The 24,775-nt window shown below is 40.1% G+C and overlaps 7 protein-coding genes, 1 long non-coding RNA gene and 1 other non-coding gene across 12 annotated transcripts in view; 6 read left to right on the forward strand and 3 right to left on the reverse strand.

Annotated features, from left to right (window-relative positions):
• LOC111431690 overlaps positions 1-322 on the forward strand; it is a 1,920-nt gene extending 1,598 nt beyond the window's left edge. Inside the window, exon 3 of the long non-coding RNA XR_002708555.1 lies at positions 262-322. This is a non-coding gene — a long non-coding RNA (uncharacterized LOC111431690). The remainder of the gene's footprint in view (positions 1-261) is intronic.
• A 1,855-nt stretch (positions 323-2,177) lies between these two features.
• LOC111431498 (pentatricopeptide repeat-containing protein At3g22470, mitochondrial-like) lies at positions 2,178-4,379 on the forward strand. 3 transcript variants are annotated; one of them, XM_023068160.1, is made up of 2 exons: positions 2,178-3,034; positions 3,965-4,379. In XM_023068160.1, exon 1 carries the CDS (start codon positions 2,251-2,253, stop codon positions 3,019-3,021), a length of 771 nt encoding a protein of 256 aa, XP_022923928.1. In that variant the 5' UTR covers positions 2,178-2,250; the 3' UTR covers positions 3,022-3,034; positions 3,965-4,379. The 3 variants fall into 3 exon arrangements, with proteins under 3 accessions (XP_022923928.1, XP_022923927.1, XP_022923926.1); XM_023068159.1 differs by having other exon boundaries at positions 3,978-4,378; XM_023068158.1 differs by having other exon boundaries at positions 3,972-4,000.
• A 390-nt stretch (positions 4,380-4,769) lies between these two features.
• Positions 4,770-9,268, forward strand: LOC111431496 (protein PLASTID TRANSCRIPTIONALLY ACTIVE 14). The gene is made up of 13 exons (XM_023068156.1): positions 4,770-4,950; positions 5,041-5,193; positions 5,340-5,477; positions 5,605-5,730; positions 5,957-6,085; positions 6,839-6,928; positions 7,014-7,164; positions 7,392-7,501; positions 8,191-8,262; positions 8,352-8,457; positions 8,538-8,735; positions 8,860-8,902; positions 8,991-9,268. Exons 1-13 carry the CDS (start codon positions 4,894-4,896, stop codon positions 9,067-9,069), a joined length of 1,452 nt encoding a protein of 483 aa, XP_022923924.1. The 5' UTR covers positions 4,770-4,893; the 3' UTR covers positions 9,070-9,268.
• Positions 7,722-7,795, reverse strand: TRNAI-UAU. Its single transcript has one exon. It is a non-coding gene; the product is annotated as a tRNA-Ile (tRNA).
• A 652-nt stretch (positions 9,269-9,920) lies between the features above and the next one.
• Positions 9,921-11,830, forward strand: LOC111431499 (28S ribosomal protein S33, mitochondrial). 2 transcript variants are annotated; one of them, XM_023068161.1, is made up of 3 exons: positions 9,921-10,041; positions 11,022-11,257; positions 11,590-11,830. In XM_023068161.1, the coding sequence occupies exons 2-3, from the start codon at positions 11,040-11,042 to the stop codon at positions 11,678-11,680; spliced, it is 309 nt and encodes a 102-aa protein (XP_022923929.1). In that variant the 5' UTR covers positions 9,921-10,041; positions 11,022-11,039; the 3' UTR covers positions 11,681-11,830. The 2 variants fall into 2 exon arrangements, with proteins under 2 accessions (XP_022923929.1, XP_022923930.1); XM_023068162.1 differs by having other exon boundaries at positions 9,938-10,041; positions 10,999-11,257.
• A 10-nt stretch (positions 11,831-11,840) lies between these two features.
• On the reverse strand, positions 11,841-14,041 carry LOC111431495 (cationic amino acid transporter 5). Its single transcript, XM_023068155.1, has one exon. The coding sequence runs from the start codon at positions 13,870-13,872 to the stop codon at positions 12,085-12,087; it is 1,788 nt and encodes a 595-aa protein (XP_022923923.1). The 5' UTR covers positions 13,873-14,041; the 3' UTR covers positions 11,841-12,084.
• A 733-nt stretch (positions 14,042-14,774) lies between these two features.
• Positions 14,775-16,940, reverse strand: LOC111431497 (GDSL esterase/lipase At1g71250-like). The gene is made up of 5 exons (XM_023068157.1): positions 16,650-16,940; positions 16,446-16,573; positions 16,122-16,364; positions 15,160-15,415; positions 14,775-15,087 (listed from the first exon to the last, which is right to left on the reverse strand). The coding sequence occupies exons 1-5, from the start codon at positions 16,912-16,914 to the stop codon at positions 14,867-14,869; spliced, it is 1,113 nt and encodes a 370-aa protein (XP_022923925.1). The 5' UTR covers positions 16,915-16,940; the 3' UTR covers positions 14,775-14,866.
• A 1,492-nt stretch (positions 16,941-18,432) lies between these two features.
• Positions 18,433-20,118, forward strand: LOC111431301 (UDP-glycosyltransferase 43-like). The gene is made up of 2 exons (XM_023067885.1): positions 18,433-19,559; positions 19,682-20,118. The coding sequence occupies exons 1-2, from the start codon at positions 18,507-18,509 to the stop codon at positions 20,054-20,056; spliced, it is 1,428 nt and encodes a 475-aa protein (XP_022923653.1). The 5' UTR covers positions 18,433-18,506; the 3' UTR covers positions 20,057-20,118.
• Positions 20,119-22,600: 2,482 nt separating this feature from the next.
• LOC111431383 (protein UNUSUAL FLORAL ORGANS-like) lies at positions 22,601-24,716 on the forward strand. Its single transcript, XM_023068006.1, has 2 exons — positions 22,601-23,022; positions 23,765-24,716. The coding sequence occupies exons 1-2, from the start codon at positions 22,601-22,603 to the stop codon at positions 24,714-24,716; spliced, it is 1,374 nt and encodes a 457-aa protein (XP_022923774.1).
• Positions 24,717-24,775: the final 59 nt, after the last annotated feature.

The following is a 24,775-nucleotide window of genomic DNA, read 5'->3' on the forward strand; positions in this document are numbered from 1 at the left end:
GGGGGGGGGGGGGGGGGGGGGGGGGGGGGGGGGGGGGGGGGGGGGGGGGGGGGGGGGGGGGGGGGGGGGGGGGGGGGGGGGGGGGGGGGGGGGGGGGGGGGGGGGGGGGGGGGGGGGGGGGGGGTTTATGGATCAAATTTGTGTTTATTGTGAATTAAGTGAGATAATTATAACAATATTGTGAATGGCATGTTTATCAGTGAATGACACGTAAAATTCCATTGTAGCTAGCTTTTAATCGTAGCCATTGATGTTGTGCAGAACCCAAGGAGCACTCCGTAGGACTCTGAGCCAAAGGGTAAGATTATTAGCTTCATCAAAAATAATAAATAACTAGTGCTTGTAGATAAGGGTGGTTGTGAATTAATATTCTCTTGTCAACTTAGAAAAGTTACGTATTGTTAATTTTCCTAAAAAGTAAAAAGTAATTATTGTTAATTGGTGCTTTATTCTTTTTCTTGGTTCTTTTAAAAATTTACGCTCATCCAAACCTACGAGTTATGTAATAAGAGAAAAAATACACGGTTATTATTGTCAATAAAATCGAACAAAAGACAAAAACACAATGCATTTTGGAAAGATAGATTTTTTTTTTTAGAGGATGAACAAATTCTCATTAAAAAAAACAAAAAATTCGTTTCGTAAAGTGTGTTCATTTTATTCTGAATTATAAAATATTTTTTAATTATCTATGGCTACCCTTTTCAAAAAATCTAGCAAAATCTAAATGTCGAAATTTTTATGTCATCTCAATGGAGTTTTAGCCGTATGTGGTAGATAATTTAGTGAGATAAGTTACATATTTGTAATAATGTTTTAGCTAGATACATATTACGGTCAGCTTCACGGTTTTAAAACGCTTCTGTTCAATAAAGGTTTCCACACTTTTATAAAATATGTTTTGTTCTCTTCTCCAAATGATCTGAGATCTCACAATCTACTTCATTGGGGACCAGCGTCTTCGCGCGACACACCGTCTAGTGTGCCTAACCCTGATATCATTTATAACAATTCAAGGACAGCATTAGTCAATATTGTCCGTTTTAGCTCGTTACATATTGTTGTCAACTCTACAATTTTAAAGACTACAAGGTAACTTAACGATGGAATTTCCTTTTGAAGTTATAAGCAAAGCAATATGGTAACCTGAATCACTTGTCTGCTTGACATTTAAATGGAATTGAAGGTCAAAGCAGGTAGCTAAACCAAACAAATTAATTATCTTAATTAACTTAATTAAGCGATTTACATTAAAAATATATATATGCCTTGTCCAAACAGAGTAGGACAAAGACTGTAAATTAATAATAATTTGTCCATTGCAATTAATTATCAACGTTTGAGGATGGAATCATTAATTTCAGGATAAGCTGGTGGCTCAATTATTCAAACCACTCTCCACAATGTTAATTTTGTTTATATATTTATTATGTTAATTCATTATTTTAATATTGATTTTCCTTTCTCATATTTTTTTGTAATGGTGTTCATGGGAACTATCAAGAAACAAATAAAATAAAATAAAATAAAAAATTATTATTAATAAATAAGACTAATCTATTGAAAATACTTGACTTCAAAAAATATCATTCTTCGAGGGTTGCGATGTTAAGGATTATTGGGAGTATGTCCCACGTTGGTATTAATTGCAGGGTTGCGATGTTGAGGATTATGGGGAGTGTGTCCCACGTTGGTTAATTTAGTGGAAGATCATGGATTTATAAGTGGGGAATACTATCCCCATAGATATGAGGCATTTTGGAGAAGTCCAAAGTTAAACCATGAGAGCTCATGCTCAAAGTGGATAATATCATACCATTGTGAAAAGTCGTGATTCCTAACATGGTATCAGAGCCCCCAAATATCGAACAAAGAATAGAATCCCCAAATATCGAAGGTCCTCGAAGAAGTCGAGTCTCGATTAAGGGGAGGAGGCTATTCGAGAGCTCCATAAGGCTGATGAGGCTTATAAACTTTGATTCCTAACATAGGATGATTCTATTCTTCTCGATTACGAATACATCGAAGGCCACACCACATTGGAAGGGCAACGTGCGGAGCGATGCAAAACAGGCTTTACAATGACAGCGCAACGGGGAAACCAGACCGATGGGCCTCAGACTAAGTGGACCATGACGCTACAACGCCCAAATAAATGGGCCTTTTGTTCACTAATTCGACTCTCTACACCGAATGAGAATTTGCAGGAATCAGTAGCGTTCGCCGGAGCAAACAATTTCCAGAGAGGAAATGAAGACAATAACGCAACGGCTTCTTCCCCTCCACCGTCTTCCACTTCCACCGCAGCTCGTTCACGATCAAATTCCGGCCATTGGTACTCCATTTTCGTTTTTTTCCTCCTCCTCCTCCGTTTATGATTCCGCAGCCAGTAAAATCAATACGACTCTTACCCAAGACGAGCTTACAAAGATCAGCCTCCTTCTTCCTCGTCTCTGTTTCTACAACCACCACTCCACTGCAATAACACTTCTGGACACGGCGCTCCTCACGAATCTTTCACTTCAATCGCTTCCTCTCTCGATTCTTTCCCATTCCCTTGCTTCCCAATCCGATTTCGCCCTCACGATGTCCCTCCTCACCCGTCTCAAGCACCACCGGAATGCGCTGCTCTATTCAAGCCCTATTATCACCATGCTTATTTTATCTTATTCTAAGCAGCGGAAATTGAAGGAGGCCTTGAAGATTTTCCATTGGATGCTAAGACCAGGGTCGCCATGTAAGCCGGATGAGAGGGTTTATAAAACCCTAATCGCGGGACTGTGTAGGAAGGGTATGGTACTTGATGCTTTGAAGATTCTGAAGAACATGATTGACTCGAATTTGGTTCCGGATTACGATCTGAGGAGTTGGGTTTTTAGGTGTTTGCTGAGAGAAGCGATGATCGGCGAAGCAACAGAGTTGAGTGAGACTTTGAATTCCATTGGCGATCGGAATACCAGTGACCATCTGAGAAGGGTGTCGGAATTGTTGGACGGTATCATCAACAATTGGATTGAATAGAGAAGATCTTCTGGTAAGCCATTTGCTCTCTGTGACTCAATTATGTTATCACTACCTCGAAATTTGATGATATTGAGAATAAACTGGATGCTTGATTCGCATGGTTCTTTATTGTGTTTTTTAGTTCATTCCAAGCTTCTAAACCACATCATTCTTCTTGCTTGTCTATCTGCCTGAACCAGTGCATTAGTTTGTGTTGTGACATCTATGATACATTTAACTTAGAAATGTGTCGCAATTCAAGTCCACCGCCGGTAGGTGTTGTCATCTTTAAACTTTCCATTTCGAGCTTTCGTTCAAGGTTTTTGAAACGCGTCTGCTAGAGAGAGATTTCCACACCCTTATAAAGAATGTTTCGTCCTCACTGGCACACCGCCCGATGTATGTCTGACTCTGATACCATTTGTAATGACCTAAACCCACCGCTTGCAGATATTTTCTCTTTAGGCTTTCCCTTTTGGACTTCCCTTCAAGATTTTTAAAACGTGTCTACTAGGGAGTCTACTACTAAGGAGAGGTTTCCACACCCTCATAAAACCCCTTGCTAGACACCGAGGGTTGTGCTAGCAAGGACGCTGTGCCCCAAAGAGGGTGGGGATTGTGAGACCCCACGTCGGTTAGAAATGAGTCTTACAAGGGTGTGGAAAGCTCTCCTTAGTAGACACGTTTTTAAAACTTATATTGATGCACATAATGGAAAGCTCAAAGCTTTAACAACATATTAAAGGATTGTTCATGTTTACCCGTTAGCTTTCCCCACATGAACAAGATTCTTAAGCTGATGGGTATTAGTAAATTTAACATGATATCTGAGGAAGTTTTTTTGTTCGAACATCTGTACTGTCATTGAACGAAGGATAGCGTTCTTTAACCTATCAACTTAAGCTTTTAGATCATAGTTTGTTTTGTTATATAGCGGGAAGTTAATCGGAGAGTTCAAAATCTTGTAGTTTCAGGTTCCTTTGTTGGAGAAGTAAGAGAAATGTTGGTGGCTATTGGTGTCTTCAATTCGCAGGGACAAGAAAGCCATTGACACTTCCTATAGTCTTCAGAAATCTTCAGAGCAGCAGAAGGCTTGAATGAACATCAACTTCATATCAAATGCTATTAACTGGAAGAAACTGCCATAGAAATTGAGGTCATAATGTAACATAATGAACTTTTTTTTTCTCTTCTAATTGTTCAAGTCTACCGTTACTAGATATTGCTCATTTTGGCCTATTATATATTATCGTAAGCCTCACGATTTTAAAACGCGTCTACTAGGGAGAGATTTTCACACCCTTATAAGAAATGTTTCGTTTTCCTCCTCACTTAATGTGAGATCTCATGGTTTAGTGTCATCATCTTGAGTTTGAGCATCGTTCTCTTCTTCAACCAATGTGAGATCTCATGATTTAGTGTTATCATCTTGGACTTAAGCATATTATAAAATTAGGTTCTTTAATCGTCAAAGGTTTGAATCTTCTCTCCACTTCATACTCGTTCTTTTTTTAATTGAAAGTATACGCACGAACGTTTCAAATATCTAATTAACTTGTTTGATCAAAACTACACTTCATATTACTTCATATTCAAACACAAACGTTCTAAATATCTAATTAACTTATTATATCAAAACTATTTTTTATATATATAAAGAAAAAAAGAGAGAGGACTTTGATAATTTTTGACAATTTAAAACATTTTATTTATATACAAATAAAACTCCTTTCTTTAAAAAAAAAAAAAAAAATGACTAGTGAAGCATCAGCCTGTGCTGTTCTTAAAAAATGGGAGGGAACGCGGAGGCGGGGAGCTGAAGTGGATAACGTTCTTCTGCAAAACATACAGCAACCTTTTGCGCTGCTCTGCTGTTGATCGGTACCTCTAATGGCGAATTCTATCTCCTTCCATCAGCCCACTCATCGCTTCATCTCCTGCCCGCAGGTCCTTTCTTCCGTTCTCGCTATGTCAACAAACCTTTCTCCTTGTTCGCTTCTTCATTTTTTGTTTTCTTTCTCTCTATTATGGATGCAGGTGAAGGATTTCCGGTCTTTCTCCTCACCAAGATTCAGTAACTATCCGTCCACTTCCCCTAAAAGCAGATTGCGGCCGATTAAAGCTGCAACCGAAACCGCCGCATTTCCTCTTCTACAACCTCCGAAAGCCGACGAATCTTCTCCTTCTGAGGTCCGTAAAGTTCTTTGCCAATCAAATGTGTTATATTATTTACTTTTCGTATTCCATGAATAATTTTGTAAAATGATTTGACATCCTCGTGCGTTGGGTTAACGTTGAATCTTAATGACTGATTTTCCCCCTTGAAACTTCCGCAGTTGGAACCAGCAGACCCTGATTTCTATAAGATAGGATTTGTTAGAAGTATGCGAGCTTATGGAATCGAATTCAAAGAAGGGCCTGATGGGTTTGGTGTATATGCTTCCAAAGATGTTGAACCTCTTCGCCGTGCTAGGGTCAGTTTCATACGTTGCTTCTCAAATTCTCAGTTCTGTTCAAACGCATCGTCTTTTACAGACCTTGGTTGCTATTTATTGGTTGTGATAACTAACAATGGTGTCTTCTTTATCTATTGGTTCACAGGTAATCATGGAAATTCCATTAGAACTAATGTTAACCATAAGCCAGAAACTCCCCTGGATGTTTTTCCCTGATATAATTCCAGTGGGTCATCCGATATTCGATATAATTAATTCGACAAATCCAGAGGTACATGAACTTTTCATAAGATTGAAGATAATATTTCTGAGCTCAGTTTCGTTGATTTGGTTTATGCCTTTGGCTCCTACCTGGTTCTGATATTTTATCCCATTCAATTTGAATACACTCTCAGTTAGCATATTTTGTTTAGATGAATACCAACCTGTTATTATTTTTATTGATTTCGTTCTTTTGTTTGTAAATGACTGATATAAGGCATATCTTTGGATGGCAGACTGATTGGGATCTAAGGTTAGCGTGTCTTCTGTTGTATGCATTTGATCGAGATGACAACTTTTGGCAGCTCTATGGTGATTTTCTACCAAGTATTGACGAATGTACAAGCTTACTTCTAGCCTCCGAGGTAGAAAATATGTTTTGTGCCTAACGAGTTGATGCATTTCATTTCATTTAACCAACTATAAAAGTATAATATGATCTAATGAGTCAACATGAACATAGCTCAATTTGTTAAGACTTATACTGGGAGATACCACATCAGTTGGAGAGGAGAACGAAACATTTTTTATAAGAGTGTGGAAACCTCTCCCTTGTGGACGCGTTTTAAAACCTTGAGGGGAAGCTCGGAAGGGAAAGCCCAAATAGGATAATTTCTGTTAGTGGTGGGCTTGGGCTATTACAAATGGTATTAGAGCTAGGCACCAAGTGGTGGGCTATCGAGGACGCTAGGCCCCGAAGGGGGTGGATTGTGAGATCCCACATCGGTTGGAGAGGGGAATGAAGAATTGGATGTGGAAACCTCTCCCTAACAGCTTGAGGGGCAGCCCGGAAGGAAAAGCCCAAAGAAGACAATATTTGCTAGCGGTGGGCTTAGGCTGTTACATATACTATCGACTAGGAGGGTAAGAAAATCCTCCGTCCGTCCACTTATGTTTTTCCATAGTAACTTCTTAACTAGTGTCAGAAGGGAGAATTAGTGATTAAACAATATTGGTATTAGCCGTTATGCCATCAATATTTACTTGTTTTCTCTCCAATCCTCTATTTGTTTTAAGGGAGAATTAGTATTCTTGTCCTTTGATCAATTCATTTCTCATCAGTTTTATGGTTCCTTAATGAGTAACTTGTGTTATTTGAAATCTGTTATGCATTTTAGGAAGAACTTTTGGAGCTGCAGGATCAAAATCTTGCTTCATCGATCAGAGACCAGCAGCATCGTGCTTTAGATTTCTGGGAAAGGAACTGGGTAAATTTTCTGTTACATGGATGGAATGTGCTATTAATTTTCCATTATACAAATGTTTTACAACTTTGTTGCTATAATCCTACAGCACAGTGGTGTACCCCTTAAGATTAAGCGGCTTGCTCGAGATCCTAAACGATTCATTTGGGCTGTGAGTATAGCACAATCACGATGCATAAACATGCAAACAAGGATCGGAGCTTTAGTACAAGATGCAAATATGCTAATTCCTTATGCTGGTAAACTTCTGGACAACAAACATAAAGTCGTGTTTATATATCATGTTTTGCAATTGCTCTGTTTTTGGACAAGAATCAACGTTACAGAACCGTTGGCAACATTTTCATTAGAATTAAAGGCTGAGATGCCTCAAAATGCATCACGGGATTAGTATATGTCACATACCTTTTGGCGTCCTTCGAGTATATTACACTAATTGTGTATTTTTCTTAACTATATTATGCAGATATGCTGAATCATTCTTTCCGACCAAATTGTTTTTTCCACTGGCGTTTTAAGGATCGGATGCTTGAGGTGATGATAAATGCTGGGCAGCAGATCAAAAAAGGGCAAGAGGTTTCTCATTGTCTTATTATATTCAAATTTAGCAATGTCCCTGCATAACTCAATCTTATATGAAAGCATGTTGGTTGCATCATTGCAAAAAGTTCTCCGTTTCAAGCACTCAAAAGTGTGTAAGCATCTATCTATTATGGAGAGGTTTCTAAGGAATGTTCGTTCCCCTCTCCAACAGATGTGGGATCTTACAATAAAAATTTATGGAAGTATCATCAACTGGTCCCAGCGAGGCTCGAACTCGCGACCTCCGGCTCATAAGACCAGCGCTCTAACCAAATGAGCTACGGGACCTATTGATTCTTTCAGAAATTTTTATTGGGAGGAGTACGAAACATTCCTTATACGGGTGTGGAAATCTCTCCCTAATAGACGCAACATAATGAGCTAAAACGGACAATATCTGTTAGCCCAAAGCGCCAAATTTAGTTCTTCTTGCAGACACCAAATTAGTCGAACTTGTTGCAAAATCTTGGCCAACTTTCCACAGCCAAGGAACAGCAAAGAAAAAAAAGAAAAAGAAGATGGTTGATGGTTTTATTTTTCGTCCTACAGTAAATACTAACTGGGGGAATGAGGGTGATATGAGAATTTTTCTTTTGGCCTTTGTCTTAGAGGTCTATGCTTTTGTAAGCAAGAGATCAAATTTACATTGTATATTTTCTTGAAGTATCAAATTTTATTTGCAGATGACAGTCAATTACATGAATGGCCAAACGAACGACATGTTTCTGCAGAGATATGGTTTTTCATCGTCTGTGGTAATTTGATCTCCACCACAACTTTCCAAATATATTTGACTTAATGATGGGATTTATTTCATGTAAACATCTAACATGGGGAACTGCAGAACCCTTGGGATATGATCGAGTTCTCCGGGAATGCGCGTATTCACTTAGATTCGTTCTTATCAGTTTTCAACATAGCTGGGCTTCCTGATGGTTATTACTACAATGGTATTGTTAATGAAAACTTTCTTTTGTTTACCTCTTTGGTTTACGAAGTGCTGAACAAACTGACCAAATGACGATCGCAGGTCGGTTATCGAACGAGGAAGATACATTCGTTGATGGAGCGGTAATCGCAGCAGCAAGATCTCTGCCTTCATGGTCAGATGGAGATATCCCACCTAGCCCAAGCAGGGAGAGGAAAGCAGTTAAAGAGTTACAAGAAGAATGCCAACGGATGCTCGCAGCATTCCCGACCACATCAGAACAAGACCAAAAAATCCTAGGTACGCCATGCAGTCCTTGCCTTCTCCCAAAGTTAAATGCAAACCACTAAAAAACCTCAAGATCTTCTTATATTTGAAGATATTAATAATACCTTATGACGTTGCTGTTTGATACAACCAACAGATTCTATGCCACAAGCTACAAGAACGCTAGAAGCCTCGATCAAGTACGCATTATCTTCTTCTATCTAAAGCTGATTTTATGATATCATTTATGGAGTTTCATCAAGTTCCCATTTGTTTTCATGGCTGCAGATACAGATTGCACCGAAAGTTGTTCATGGAGAAAGTGATCAAGGCATTGGATGTCTATCAAGAACGGATACTGTTCTAGTTCTGCAAATTTTCTACTGCAATTTGAGCTTAGCAGGTATTATATTGGTAACTGCATGAAATTGTGTTTCATTCCCTGTAAAGATGTTGCTGTAGCTACATAAATTTCATAAAGTAAATTCAGTTATTAGTCGTTATTAATTGTAGCATCGACGGGAAAAATTTGATAATCTTGAATGGTTGCCACTTTGTTATATTTCTTATCCATTTGTTTGTAATCTAATTCTGCAAATAAACATATTATCTTTGTTCTGTGAATATAAAGGATTTAATTCAAGTTCATACTTCATAGCTCAGATCAGCTTTACCGGTTGGTTGGTTCGATTATTTAAAAAAGAGAACCAAACCTTTTCGGCTTGGTTTAATGCAACCAAGCTAATGAATACCAAACCGGTCAGTAATAAATATTTTTAAGAAACACAGATTTTACTCAAATTTTACCCGAACTTGGTAAATTGTATTGATTTTTACCCAAAAAAATAAAATAAAATAAAATTAGTTTTTTTTTTTTTTTTTGCAAGATTTCACCTACTATATTTTTATACAAAAAGTAAAGTAAAAACTTTTTAAAACTAACTAATTTAAATAAAAATTAAGCCCTAAATAAGCCCACAATTTTAAATAAACAGATATTTCATATGAAAATTAATTTGAAGGTAAAATTCATGACATTTAATTAAATTTAAAGTAAATTTTGGAGTAAAAATAAATAAATGCGTAAATAATGATATTTTTCCTAAATATTAGTCTGGACTTCAAACCGTGAATGTTGGTTCGGTTTTCGGTTTAGGCAAAATTCAAGAAAACCAAACCAAACCAAACCAAGGTTTACTCATGGAGAGGGGTTTTAAGATAAAACGACTCTGTACTCCGCTGATGATCTCTGGACGCTCTCCACCCTTGGCGGCGGCGGCGATTACCTCCCCAACCAATCAAGCTTGCAAATTTTGCACTTCCAGACTCTCTGCGACTGGTATGTTGATTTTTTTCCATGATTTTATATATTTTATTTGCTATATTTCTATTTATATTATGTTAAGAAATGGGAAAGGAAAGAAGTGTAGACTCCATCTTTCTTTCCCTTTTCTGTGTTTCCATCGCCGATCGATGATCCCCGCACACTCCACCGCCACTTTTTATCCTCTTATTGTCTCACTTTTGCTGCAACCTGACGCCACCACGCCAACCTCGTCTTCTGCTGCAGCACTCCATCAATCGGTCAATTGCATTCGATCTGAAATAGGGTCCGTATAGTCTAACCTAGGGTACTCGAGGATTGGATGATATAATGCTCAACGAACTTCGCTTCTTGACTAAGCTGTGAACTTGTGAAAACCTGCTGAGACATCTAAGTTACGTTCTTGTTATTGAGATAATAATCGCCTGTCAGTTCTAATTCTAATTTCTAGGATTATTTCTAAGTGAGAACCGATTTTGATTGCTCTGCAAATTCTTATTGATAATAGGATCACCATGGCTTCAATTTTTGTTCTATTCCCGTGAAATTTTTATAATACGAAACTATTAATTAGCATACTGCGTGGTGTAGAGCAATTGAAAATGACCCATTTCGATATGGATGCACTGTCAAGCAATGTGAAGTGTTTGGTTTATGAGCCTTAGAGCTTCATTGTTGAGTCCGATATTTTGTATGATTCTTCATTGATTTTCCTTAGTACTTCTTTGGAACTTGGAATTAGGGATTGAGAACCAATAACATTTCATATTACTGGACACTTTATACCCCCAAGAAAGTATTGATATCGCAAGTGAAACTTTCTATTTGAAGGTTGGACAAAAGGCTCGTTTACATTCTTTGTCATCATTATCTAGTGAGAAGTTTCAGTAGGTTTGGTGTTGGATAGTTCTAATTCACCAGTTGAAGCTTCTAATGCTTAAAACATGTTTTTGCATACTAAAATCCTGTAAGTGTTCCCTTGGTGATGTGCATAGGGAAAACTTGAAGAGAGGATGGCTACGAATAGCCTGAAGGGTATGATTGCTGCAGCACTCAATAAGGGAGTAACAGAAGCAAGGGCAAGGATATTTGGTCACGTACTTAACCCGACAGGTCAACGATCTACCCACAAGCTTCTGCGCAAAAAACTCATCGGTGACAAAGTAGCAGAGTGGTATCCATATGACATCAAGAAGGATGATCCTCTTATCATGGCTCGTCAAGAACAAGAGTACACTCTCTTTCTATTTTTCTCTGCCATGAGCTAGACATACCATTTGAACAAATTTTTTATGCATAAGATGTAGATTTTCTCCATCAATATATTGGGTGATATTAGGATAAGGAGTGATTTGTAGGAAGGTCATATGTGTTTAGCTTGGAAAATGGGGGGATGGGGGCTAGTGTACTACGGTAGCACGGAAAATTTCCCATTTCATTGCTTGCCATACTAGTAGAATTTACGAATAATGTAGGTTCCATGAAATAAATTAATATATCGACAGAAGTTTTTCCTAACAGATTTGTCTCAATATTCTGATCGTCTGCAATCTACTTTGCTAGGCGCTTGTCGAAGCTTGAAATGCTGAAGCGGCGTGGTAAGGGACCACCTAAGAAGGGTCAAGGCAGGCGTGCAGCCAAGCGCAACAAGTAGAGACAATGACAGTGGAATTGTTCCTGCTAAGGCTTTATCTTTTTGTTGTTTTTTCCTGCCTAAAGTTTAGGTTATGGACCAGTTTCTCGTAGTTGTAACGACTTCTATTCATTATAAGCGATATTTACTCTGAAGATTCTTCGTTCATAATTGAGCGCCCTTGAAGCAAAGTAATACATACTATATTATGCAAAAAGCCAGAAACAGAGCAGCGCACCATGCGTAGTCTGGAAACAAAAGGCATTAATAGAACAGTATACTTGTATGTTGGAGAGAACCAACTGCTAGAATTCATTACTAGAGCTTTGTTTCGTGAACAATTCATTGACTGCAAATTGATTAGGAATGATAATTTGATTGCCTTGGAGCTGAAATGCGGTTCATTTTCCTCCCAAGATCAAAATCTAAGGTCCTGCACTGGGCGTGGTTTCTTCATTGATCTGCTTTTGGGTCATTAATTTGTCGTCTTGATGAGCCATATCATAGGTTGCATGAAGACCAAAGAAAACATAATAGATAAGCATCACCAGTGTGCAGATTCCAAATCTTTCAAAAGCCTCAGGACCCAATGATCCCATGAGAAAGACGTTGGTTGCAATCGACAAACTCGGCAGCCATGGCACGAGAGGTACGCCCCAAACTTTTGGCTTTCTTTGCATTGGCAGAAGCAATGAAATCCCCAACGTCCCTAGAAACCATATGGGAACGGTCACGACGTATCCTACCCAACCATTTGGGTAAAGCCCCCAGTATGCAGAAGTTGCCATGGAGGAAGCAATGATGGTTATCAGTAGAATGAAAAGCTTCAACTGGTGTGACCGTGGAGTGACCCCTCTTGCATAGTATCTCCTGACCAGAAGCGCCACGGCCATCATCATAAAGACGAACAGCGTGCTGACCGACAACAAGCTCGCCAGAACATCCAAGCTAGAGAAGAAAGCAACTGAACCACTTGCTACGGTTATCAACAGTGTAGCATTAATCGGAGTTCCAGTCTTTGGATGAACAAGAGCAAACCAAGGAGGAATCATGTGAGCTCGAGCAATGTGCGTTATATACCGACCTTGCCCGAGCGCCCCAACCAGAAGAACAGTAGTCATCCCCTTCAGAGCACCAAGAGCCACCAAATACTTAGCCCATTTCATTCCAACACTCTCAAAGGCAACAGAGTAGGCTGCATCTGGGTTGATATCAGTATACTTCTGCATCATACTCAGCGACAGAGCCATCAGACAGTATATCACAGTGATAACCGACATTGATCCCAACAATCCCAAAGGTATGTCTTTTGATGGATTTTTAGTTTCCTCAGCCATTGTAGCAATGTTATCAAAACCCCCATATGCAAAGTAAACAATTGCAGCAGCTTGGAACACTCCTTTAACCCCAAATGGCACAAAAGGAGTCAAATTTGATTTATCAGCATGTACGAAACCAGCAATTATAACAAACAGAATCACCACTGTATTAACAGCAGAAGCAATCCAATTCAGGTATGAAGTTTTCCGCGTGCTGATCATCGCTATCGTTGCAGCGATCGTCAAGACCCCAACAGCAATTGGGTCAAGAAGATTGAACCCATCTTTCAGATTCGTGTGGATACGCAACGAATTGTCGGGTCTGTCCAGCAGCGAGGTTAAGTAAGAAGTCCAAGCTCGAGCGACAGCGGCGGTACCGACAATGCTCTCGAGGAGAATGTTGCCAGCAGTGATGAAAGCAGCAAAGTCCCCCAATTCAATCCTCAGGTAAGCAAAAGAGCCCCCTGCAACTGGGATTTCAACGGCGAACTCTGTATAGCAAAAAACAGAGAGCATTGCAGAAACACCGGAAGCTACATAGGACAAAACAATGGCTGGTCCAGCATGTTTATTGGCTTCTTGACCGGTAAGAACGAAGATCCCTGCACCAATTACAGCCCCAAATCCAAACCAGGTGAGATCCCACCAAGTTAAGCAGCGTTTCATTTCATTCTCACTTCGTTTTCTTAGCTCCCCGATTTCATTTTCGTCAAATGATCTGCTTTGAAGACGGTCCATGAACCGAAACCATGTCTGAGACAGAGCAGTCCGGTAATTGCTCAAGCTCTGGAAGGATTCTTCCGGCAAGAAATCTTGTTTGCTCCATCTCCACCAATAGCTTCTCTGCTGCTGAACAATATCGTCGCCCATTCTGCTCTCTATGGAAATGGGCATGTGACAACGTCGTCTATATAGAGTTTAGATCCGTGAGCAATGTGGGCACTGGCTAATGGTTAGGAGGGGGGGTTTCGAAGATGCCGATGGTGGGCTTGGATTGATGTTGCTTGTCTCGTAGCTCCAACCCGAAAATGACCGTCTTACAGAAATATCTGAATGCTCCCATTGACGTTAGGATCGAAGACTTCCAAGTCAACTACTTTGGCTGTGCTTGGTTGTTGCTCAATCTCATCAATTCTTTCATTGACTTTTATGCTTACTCTGTTTTCTGGTTTCTGTAGGATTATATAATCTTTTCCAAATATTCTCATGTTTACTGTGTAGCTGCTTGTCTTCCACCTGCTTCCTTCCAAAAATCTCTATTACCGTTTTCATTATAGTTTCCAAAATATATTCGTATTGTCTTTTTCGGTAAGAATAATGTTGTTATTACAGAATGTTTTGGATAAGAATTAACTACAAAAGACTAATTTAAGGTTTAACGAAGATATTGTCAGCTTTGATTCCGTCTCTTGCTCATGCTTAACAATTTTAAAACACGTCTGTTAAGTTTTCACACTCTTACAAGAAATATTTTGTTATTCTCTCCTGTGGGATCTCGCGATTCTAACACACTGTTCGGTGCAACGAGGGATCTCACAATCCACCTATTTGGGGGCCTAGCGTCCTCGCTGACACACCGCTCGGTGCCTGGCTGATGTGAGATCTCACGACGCTGACACACCACTCAGTGCGATGTGAGATCTCACAATCCACCCCCCATTAGGAACCAGCGTTCTCGTCTGGATTGGTCCGTTACATATCGACGTCAGTCTCACGATTTTAAAACAAGTCTATTAGGAAAAAGTTTTCACGCAGTTATAAGGAATATTTAGTTCTCCCCTCCTAACGAGAGGTGGATTGATCAACATATTCATAGGGATACATTGGGTCTTTTTTCACATGAAAAAGCAACATAGAAGAAAGAAAGAGGGTTTGGCGACGGCGGCGCTCAGATGAGGGCCAGCTGACGGACATTGATGGGGTAGGAATCGGAGGGTGGTCCTCTGAAAGCTCGACCAGCAAGAATGGCGGAGGCTGCTTCTGTTGGGTGAAATGCATCCCAAAACACGTACTCATTCCTGTAAAGGCATGGAAATTGCAGCGGCAAACATGTTATTTGCCCTCTGTTCAGCCCCACTCCACAGCACGCCGTGTCCACAACTCGAAATCCTGCATTGCATTTTTAATGTACTTAATAACTTCCCCCTGCTAAGCTAACCATTAATGGCGATCATCTCTCACCGTAGGTATCAGGGTTGTTCAAGATATCGCCAAAAATGGCATACACATTGACGTAGACGAAGGTGGATTCAGGGTGCTGGCTGTTCAGCTGGGTTACTAGCGATCTTAGCCCCTCGTTGAAAGCCCCCAGCATCTTGTTCACATTATCAACGCACCGCCCTGGAGTGGCTGCGCCAGAAGCCCTCTGGTTCGGGATGCAGCCCAACGGCCCCACTCCTGCCACCACGATCTTTCTCAACCCTACGCTTTGAAGCGCCTGGGAATTGAAAATATAGGTTAGGAATCACATATCTCTACGATATAAAATATTGTCTACTTTGAGTGTAAGCTCTCGTAGCTTTGCTTTGGATTTTCCCAAAAGGGCTCGTAACAATTGACATATATTTCTTACTGATAAACTATATAAACCTTCCTTGTATTAGCTAATATGAGACTCCTTCCATTAATCCTCTCCTCGAACAAAGTACACTATAGAGCTTTCTCTTGAGGCTCTCATGGAGCCCTCGTCAATCGAGACTTGACTCCTCGAACACACCATCATTGTCCCTTTGTTCGACAATTATTAAGGATTCTATTGACATGGCTAAGTGAAGGGCATGACTCTGATACCATGTTAGAAATCACAAATCTCTACAATGGCATGTCACATCGTCATTGTCCCTTTGTTCGACAATTGAGGATTCTATTGACATAACTAAGTTAAGAACATGACTCTCGTACTATGTTAGGAATCACATATCCACATATCTCCACAATGACATAATATTGTACACTGTGTAAGTTCTCATAGCTGAACTTCTCCAAAAATGTCTGGTAACAGTGGAGATGTTTTTTTACTTATAAACCTATGATCATCTCCTAACTTAGTCTGTATGGGACTCTCTCCCAACAATTCTCAACGATATACAGTATGAGAAATCGAAAGTGGGTTAATTAGAAAAAATAAAAAAATAAAAACTCACGAGAAGCTGGCGAGAATATCGGTTTAGGAGAAGGTTAGCGAATTGATTAGGAGTATATCTGAATCTGGAAGTGTAGAGCTCCGGCAACAGGTAGTTGTTTATGTAATCGTTGCTTCCAAACACCAAAAAGGCTAAGGATTTTGATAAATAACGACTCAGATTCCAACTCCCCATTGATCTCCTTAACTCATTCAAAGTGCTTTCAAAATTCACCACTTGCTGGCTCAGGCTGTACCTCTCGCCCTGTATCCAAAACCGATTCGAACGATTAAAAACATGTTTTTGAATGATTTTGAACTTACACAACAACCCATGAACGCATACGTAGTGTCTGCCCGTTTCATCGAGGATTCCGGCAGCAGCCGAAGCATAGTTGACACCGTGAAGTATTCCGACTCCGGTGGTGTTTGGATTCGCAAATTCCGGAGCGTTCGGAATTCCAAACATGTCCACTGCAAGACAATCACACGTTAAAACTCAACCATCAAACAGGCTCTAAACAAGTCTATAAAGAAAGATTAACAGTACCAAACATATCTATAACGGTTCGTCCATTCGAAAACCTCCCGGTAGGACCTGAAAGAAAATCAATCCCATAAGGATAATAATTGGCTCTAGCAACTGATCGGAGAAAATTATTGTTGCCAACATCCACAAGAGAGTCGCCGAACACGAAAATCGCCGGAACCCCATTTGTCGCTGAAACCGCCTCGTCGGAGCATCGGAGGAACACGAGGAGGAGGAGGAGGAGCAGGGCGGCGGAGGCGGCCAAACGAGGTGGCTGGATGATCATGGTGAAACAGGGGATGAGTAGAGGTAATGTGTAATGGTTGGGGAATGTGGGATTATATATATATATATATAATAAGCGTAAAAGAGGAGTGATTTTGGTGTGATTAAGGGAGGAATTCATGGCTTTATTACAGTGTTTAGGGTAAAGATTATAACCGAAAAGTTTGTCAGTTTTCTTGATGCCCTTTCTCAGGCTCATGCTTCTTGCTTCATGTATATCATTTTGTGGCCACGTGTTCTTCATGCATATATCTCTGCCTACTACGAGGCTTAAACGTTATAGTCAAGGTTGTCTGTCACGACGTGATCGACAATTTTATAACCTGTTATAGTCGAGACCGTCATGATGTGATTTGACAATTTTATGGTCGTGTTATTATATAATTTGTTCATACATTACTAATATTAATATCTTTTACACAAGACGAACCTGACGACGGTACAAGTCGAATAGACAAGATACGTGTCAAGAACACGAAGTATTACTTTTCCTATCAATGAAAGCTTCAACGGGTACTTTCTTCCAATAATAACTATGATCCACCGTTCATAAATTATCTATTAATATTTTAATATTATTTTGGAAAAAATATATTAATCATAAAAAATTTTAAATGATTTAAAATATTCTTGAAGTATTAAGGTTGTTTTTTTAGATTTTTTTTTATTTTGAAAGTTAGTTTTAAAAAGTAGTTTTAGAAATATTTTTGGAAAAAGTGGTTGCAACTTTTTGCATTTATGTCTGTTTTTGGGTTAGTTTTGCAAACTACCAATTTTGAATGAGCTTTGATTTATTATCACTTCAGCTGCTCCTGATGTAAGGGATTACGTGTTACATTCAAATCCTTCTCAAGAACTACCTAACCTTAATCCATGTTTGAACACCCAATTATAAATAATAATATTTATTAATCAAAGTCAACTATGCATTAGTTTTCAAATTTTCATTTATAGACTTTTTTTTGTATAATCTATATTATCAAATTCAGAATCACAAAGCTATGATACTCGTTCCTCTCTTCAATCGATGTGGTTCCACACATGTTTTTTAAACACACCCCTGGTATTTGGCTCTGATACTCGTTCCCCTCTTCAATCAATGTGAATCTCACAATCCACCTCAACGTATGGCTCTTATACTCGTTCCTCTCTCCAATCAATGTAGATCGGATAATCCACCCATTGTGTTAGATATCATTAGTAACCACTCAAACCCACCTCTTCTTTAGGTTTATAAAACAAGTCTGAAGCATATCAGTTATATAATTGTAACGACTCAAATCCACTGCTAGTAGATATTGTCATTTTTTGGGTTTTCCCTCGAGACTTTAAAACGTGTCTAATTCTTCTAAAAGGTGTTTCGTTCTACGATAATAATTGATTATACTTATGTATATTTTATATTACCATGTTGAATTGATATACTAATTTATTTATGTTTTTGTAATTGTATTCCCCAATCACAATGGCTAATTTATTTATTCAAAAGTCTTATTCGCTACTCCACTTCGAGTGATTCAATAAATAAGTGTCAAGTTTGGTTCAATCATTCATCTTCAGATTCCCAATCTCCAATTCCTCACTAACCCCACCATGGCCAAACCTCATCATCATCTAGTGTTCATCTGTAACCCCGCAATCGGAAATTTAGTTCCGGCCGTGGAATTCGCCGTCCGATTAGTCCATCAAGACCCTCGTTTTTTGGCCACTTTCCTCGCCCTCGACATCCCTGGAAGACCCCTCGTCAATGCCTACACCCAATCACGTTTCGCTGCTTCCCCTTCTCAAAACATCCAATTCATTGCTATCCCATCTGCCCACCCCCCATCTCCCGCTCTCTTCCATTCCCACATCGCCTATTTGTCATTGTATTTTGAATCTTATAAGCCCCACGTCAAGCAAGCCATTATTGACCTCCAGAATCCCCAAAATTCCGCCCGTGTCGTTGGGGTTTTTGTCGATATGTTCACGACGGCGTTCATCGATGTTGCTAATGACCTCCAAATTCCTAGCTACCTCTTCTTTGCGTCTCCGGCTACTTTTCTTAGCCTCATGGTTCAACTACCTGAGATGGATCGTGACCGAGTTGAATCCTTGATCCGTGACTCGGATGCTGAGTTTGCTTTGCCGAGTTTTGCTCACTCGCTGACTTCCAGTTTGTTGCCGTCCACTGTTTTGAAGACGCGGGATGGTCTTTTCTGGTACGCCCATCACGGGCGTAGGTATGGCGAGACCAATGGGGTTGTTATTAATTCGTTTGCAGAGCTTGAGCCTCATGCGCTGAGCTCGTTGGGTGAGATTCCACCGGTTTATGCTGTTGGGCCTTTGCTTGATTTGGGCGGCCCAGCCCAGTGGCAGCCGTCTCGAGCCACCCACCAGAGCGTCCTGAAGTGGCTCGACGGTCAGCCTGAGCGGTCGGTTGTTCTGTTGAGCTTTGGGAGTATGGGAAGTCTTGATAAAGCTCAAATTAGAGAAATTGCCTTCGGGCTCGAACGGGCTCGGTTCCGCTTTGTGTGGGTCGTGCGTCAGCCGCCCAAGTCCCAGTTAGAGCACCCCGACGACTACTCCGATCTAGACGACGTGTTGCCGGATGGGTTCGTAACTCGCACGGCTGGGCTGGGATTGGTCTGTGGGTGGGTCCCGCAGGTGGGTAGAGTTCATTGAGTCCCATCTTAAAAAAAAAAATAAAAATCAAATAAAACAATATTTGTTAGGGGTGTATTTTTAACAGTTATATAATTAATTTTTGATTTTTGATTGGATGACAGGTGAGTATTTTGAGCCATGGTGCAATTGGAGGGTTCGTGTCGCATTGCGGTTGGAACTCGATTTTGGAGAGCTTATGGTTTGGTGTGCCAATAGCAACGTGGCCGGTGTATGCAGAGCAGCAAATGAACGCCTTTGAAATGGTGAAGGAATTGGAATTGGCGGTGGAGTTGCGGCTGGATTACAGGGAAGGAAGCAAGCTGGTGACGGCGGAGGAGCTAGAGACAGCGCTGAGGCGCTTAATGGACGGCGGTGATGAAGTCAGGGCGAGGGTGAAGCGGATGGGAGAGAAGTGCAGAACTGTCCTACTGGAAAATGGTTCATCGTATACGGCATTGAATTCTCTGATTGAGAAATTAACGGCTCAGATTTTGTAATATTTTGGCCTTGGAATAACAAAATAAATAACAAAATAAACAAATTTTTAATCTTCATGCCACCTTATCTTGTGTACGACGTCGTTTTCAAAATTATTAAATATATCCATTTTTAAATTCTAAATTTATTTTTCAATAAATATTAGTTGAAATTGAAACAAACTATACATAAAGTTTTGTGGATCCTACCTAATTTTTATTATTCAATTTTAATTTATGTATAATAATTTCTTATAGTATTAAATAAAATTTTAATTATAGCATAGTATTGTTTAGTTAATTAATTAGAAATGATGAGATCTAGCCTCGGTTCAAGGGGGAACGAAGCATTCTTTAGAAATCTCTTTCTAAACGCATTTTAAAATCATGAGACTGACGGTAATAAGTAACTAGGCAAAGCGGATGGTAATAAATACTTAAGCAAAGCAGACGATATCTGTCAGCGGTGGGCTTGAGGTGTTACAAATGTTGGAATATAGAATCTGATGCTAGATCACGTAGAGATCTATTTGGAAGATATGTCATAAAGATCTGATAGAGATATATATGATAGATATTTGGCAAAGATTATATTTGGAAGATATCTATTAACATCTGATATAGATATATTTGGTAAAGATTTGATGTACTTTCTCCATTCTTTGTATTATTTGTACAATAATACTTTTAGCCAATATTCCTAGTTGTATTTTCTCTTTCCTGTTATTTATATTCATCTTGTTGGAGTGGGTGTTGTTGAACGATCCTAACAACTGATATTAACAATTGGTATTAGAGCTAACAACTGGTACGGATCCTAAGAACAAATGGTATAAGAGTCAGCGAGGACGAAACATTGTTTTAAAATTGTGAAACTGAAAGCGATAGGTAAGAGAGAAGGTGTGAAGATAGAGGGAATTAGAAAGAAGGGATGAGATAGAGGTTGAAAAGTGAAGTGATGGTGTATTAGAAGAAAGTGGCAGTGGAAGTGGAAGAGGGCAGAGGGCGGAGGGCGGAGGGCGGAGGGGGTTGCTTGAAGGGAGGCGGAAATTTCCAAAAATGGAGGAGAGAGGTTTGGAGTTTTAGGAAGGGGAAAGGGATTGACAAGAACAACACCAACACCAACACAACAACAACAACAATAAGTGTGAAGAGTGTTGCGGAAAAGGGGAAATGATGAATTGCAGAAAGGAGAAAGCAATGTGAATGATTAGATCAAACCAACACCCCTCCCCTTCACCCTCCTCTGTCTGCGTCTTCAAGATTAGATAGATAGAAAGAAAGAAAGAAAGAAAAAAAGGATGAACTTTTTGGTAGTTCACGCCACACCCCAAACTGCCACCAAATCCATCAGTAAATGAGATTGGATTGGATTGGACGTATGATCTCACTGACAACTCTCTCTCTCTTTCTCTTTTCTTTCTTTTATCTTAATTTACTTCTTCATCTTCACTAACAAATTGGGATTCCCTCATTCACATGTATATCCTCTCTTTTTTACCTTTTTGCTTTTAACATGGTGTCACAGTCATGCTCTTAACTTAGAATCTTTATGTGTCAGAACAAAAAAGTGGCAAGCTTCGAACGTGTAGTCAAATGTGACTCAAACGTCAAACAAATGGTGCTCCAGTTATTAAAAGGAGTATTCTCACATTGACCCATTAAAAAAAGATCATGGAAGTAACACTGTCTCATCATTTCGATAAGGCCTATCATACCATAAACACTATTAATAATTCTAGACAAATAAAATGTGATGTCCCACGTTCGTTGGGAGGAAAACAAATCATCATTTATAAAGGCGGGGAAACCTTCTCTAGTAGATGCATTTCAAAGCTTCGAGAGGAAGCTCGAAAGGAAAAACCTAAAGAAAGACAAAATTTACTAGCAGAAGACTGGGTATTTACATAAACACTTCAACTTATACGGGACCTAGTGGATCTGGGTTGTTATTATTGATTTATTTATGTAAGTATGGTTGAATAGGGTTGGATTAAGATAGTTGGGAGGATAAGCAGAGCAGCGAAAATAATGAAAAATGTTGAGAAAGAAAGAAATATTAGAGCAGCAGAAAGAATGCAGGACATGGGCATGGGAGGAGGAGGAGGAGGAGGGGCCATGGCCATGGCCATAGCCACCCATATGGGCCCCCAATTATTTGGGAAATATAAGTAGATTACATGATGCCTCCTCTGCATTTTTCTTGTTTAAAGCTTCAAATTCAGAATTACAAATCAATCAAACAAACAAACAAACTTGTTTATATATATATATATATATAGAGAGAGAGAGAGAGAGAGAGAGAGAGAGAGAGATGCCCCTTGTCCTTCCTACCTCGGCCATTGACAAAACAACTCGAAATGACAGATGCAACATTCAGACTCACACTGCCATTCACACTCGCCAACAGACACAACAAAAAGCAACCCAATTAATATTAATTATTAATTATTAATTATTTTATTAATTCATCCCAAATCCACCCTATAAAAACAAGTGCAACTCCCCACCCATGGTTTCTAAGTCACACCCATTACCCTTTCAAACATGAATTTCAGTCACAGCATGGACATCACTCTTCACTCCTCCATGCCTCTCCCCTTCGCCTACAATTTCTCGCCCTCCAATTGCGCCATTCTCTCCGCCTCTTCCACTGCCTCTTCGTCTTCTTCTTCCTCTTCTTCCAATGCCGGGCTTCTGTCCGGCCCCATCATGGATACCAGAATATGGAGTAAACTGCCGCAGAAGCTGCTGGATCGGGTGGTCGCGTTTCTTCCGCCGCCGGCCTTCTTTCGTGCCCGTTGCGTCTGCAAGAGATGGTACGGCCTTCTCTTTTACGCTACCTTTCTCGAAACATACCTCCAACTCTCCCCTCATCGCCGCCACTGGTTCCTGTTCTTCAAGCTCAAAGGCCTTTCCAGCCACATTTACAGAAATAATACTAACTCCCCACTTGGAGGACCCGCCTCCAGACCCACCTACGAGGGGTAAATGCCTAAACCCTTTTTTTTTTTTTTTTCTTTTTCTCCCTAGGTTTAAAATATTATTATTTTTGTCACGCATGACCGAGAAGAACCAATCATTTCTTATAAGAGTATGAAAACATTTCCATAACAGATGTTTTTTAAAATCGTTAGACTGAACTATATGTAACAAGTGACAATATCTGCTAGCGGTGAGCTTGAGTGGTTACAAATGGTATCTGAGCCAAATAACCGATGGTGTGCCCGTAAGCAAGGGGGTGGATTGTGAAATCCCAAGTCGATTATAGAGCGGAACAAAATATTATAAGAGTGTGAAAACCTCCGCTTTTTAAAATTATGAGACTGATGACTATGTGTAATGAGCAATAATATCTGCTAACGGCGGATTTGAGCAGTTACAAATGGTATCAAAGCCAAATAACAGATGGTGTGCCAGAATGCTCAGAATCCCACCCAAGGGGTTGGATTGTGAAATCTCACCTGAGTTGTAGAGCTGAATAAAATATTTCTTATAAGAGTGTGTAAACTTCTTAATAACAAATGAGTTTTAAAATTGTAATGTCCACAACAGTGATAAGTAATTAGCTAAAGCTAACAATATCGGATAGGTACCAGCTTAGTTACAATTTTATTCTCTATAATTTTAATTTTTTATTTCTTTTAGTTTCAATAATTTTAAGATTAAAATAATTGTAAAAAATTGTGAAAATTTAGAAATAAATATCAAAATATCAAATTTTGATAGGTACCTGTTTGATCCATATGACGTGGCATGGTACCGGCTGTCGTTCGCTCAAATTCCGGCGGGGTTCTCACCGGTGGCCTCCTCCGGCGGGCTAATCTGTTGGGCGCCGGACGAGGGGGGTCCCAAAAGTCTAATCCTATCGAACCCAATTCTAGGCACCTTATCTCAGCTGCCCCCGACAGTAAGACCACGCCTATTCCCTTCAATCGGCCTCGCCATAACCCCATCGTCCATAGACGTGACGGTGGCCGGAGACGATCTAATATCCCCTTACGCCGTGAAAAATCTAACGGCAGAAACCTTCCACATAGACAGCGGCGGATTCTACTCAATGTGGGCCACCACCTCAGCTCTGCCACGTCTGTGCAGCTTCGAATCAAATCGAATGGTCCACGTGGAAGGAAGATTGTACTGCATGAACTACAGCCCATTCAGCATCCTGGCATACGACATGTCGCAAAACAAGTGGTGGAAAATCCAAGCACCAATGAGGCGGTTTCTACGGTCGCCAAACCTGGTGGAGAGCCGAGGGAAACTGCTGTTGATGGCGGCGGTGGAGAAGAGCAAATTGAACATACCAAAGAGCCTGCGGGTTTGGGGGCTGCAAGGGTGCGGAACGACGTGGATAGAAATGGAGCGAATGCCGCAGCAATTGTACGTGCAGTTCGAGGAAATGGAAAAAGGGTGCGGGTTTGAATGCGTGGCGCATGGCGAATTCATGGTGGTTTTAATTAAAGGGTGTTGGGATAAGGCGGCGCTCTTGTATGACATGTCCAAGAAACTCTGGCAGTGGATTCCGCCGTGTCCCTATATTGGCAACGGCGGCGGCGGCGGCGGCGGAGAAGAGGTTCTTCATGGGTTTGCTTATGAGCCCAGATTGGCCACGCCAGTCACTGGACTCATCGATCACTTCTCCCTTCCCTTTCACAATTACAACGCTAATCATCAGTGATGAACAGAAAATAATTTAGCGTTTTTTTTTTTTTTTTTTTTTTTTTTTTTAAATTTGTT

Source organism: Cucurbita moschata, unplaced genomic scaffold, assembly GCF_002738365.1.
Source record: "Cucurbita moschata cultivar Rifu unplaced genomic scaffold, Cmos_1.0 Cmo_Scf00036, whole genome shotgun sequence".
Lineage (NCBI taxonomy): Eukaryota > Viridiplantae > Streptophyta > Magnoliopsida > Cucurbitales > Cucurbitaceae > Cucurbita > Cucurbita moschata.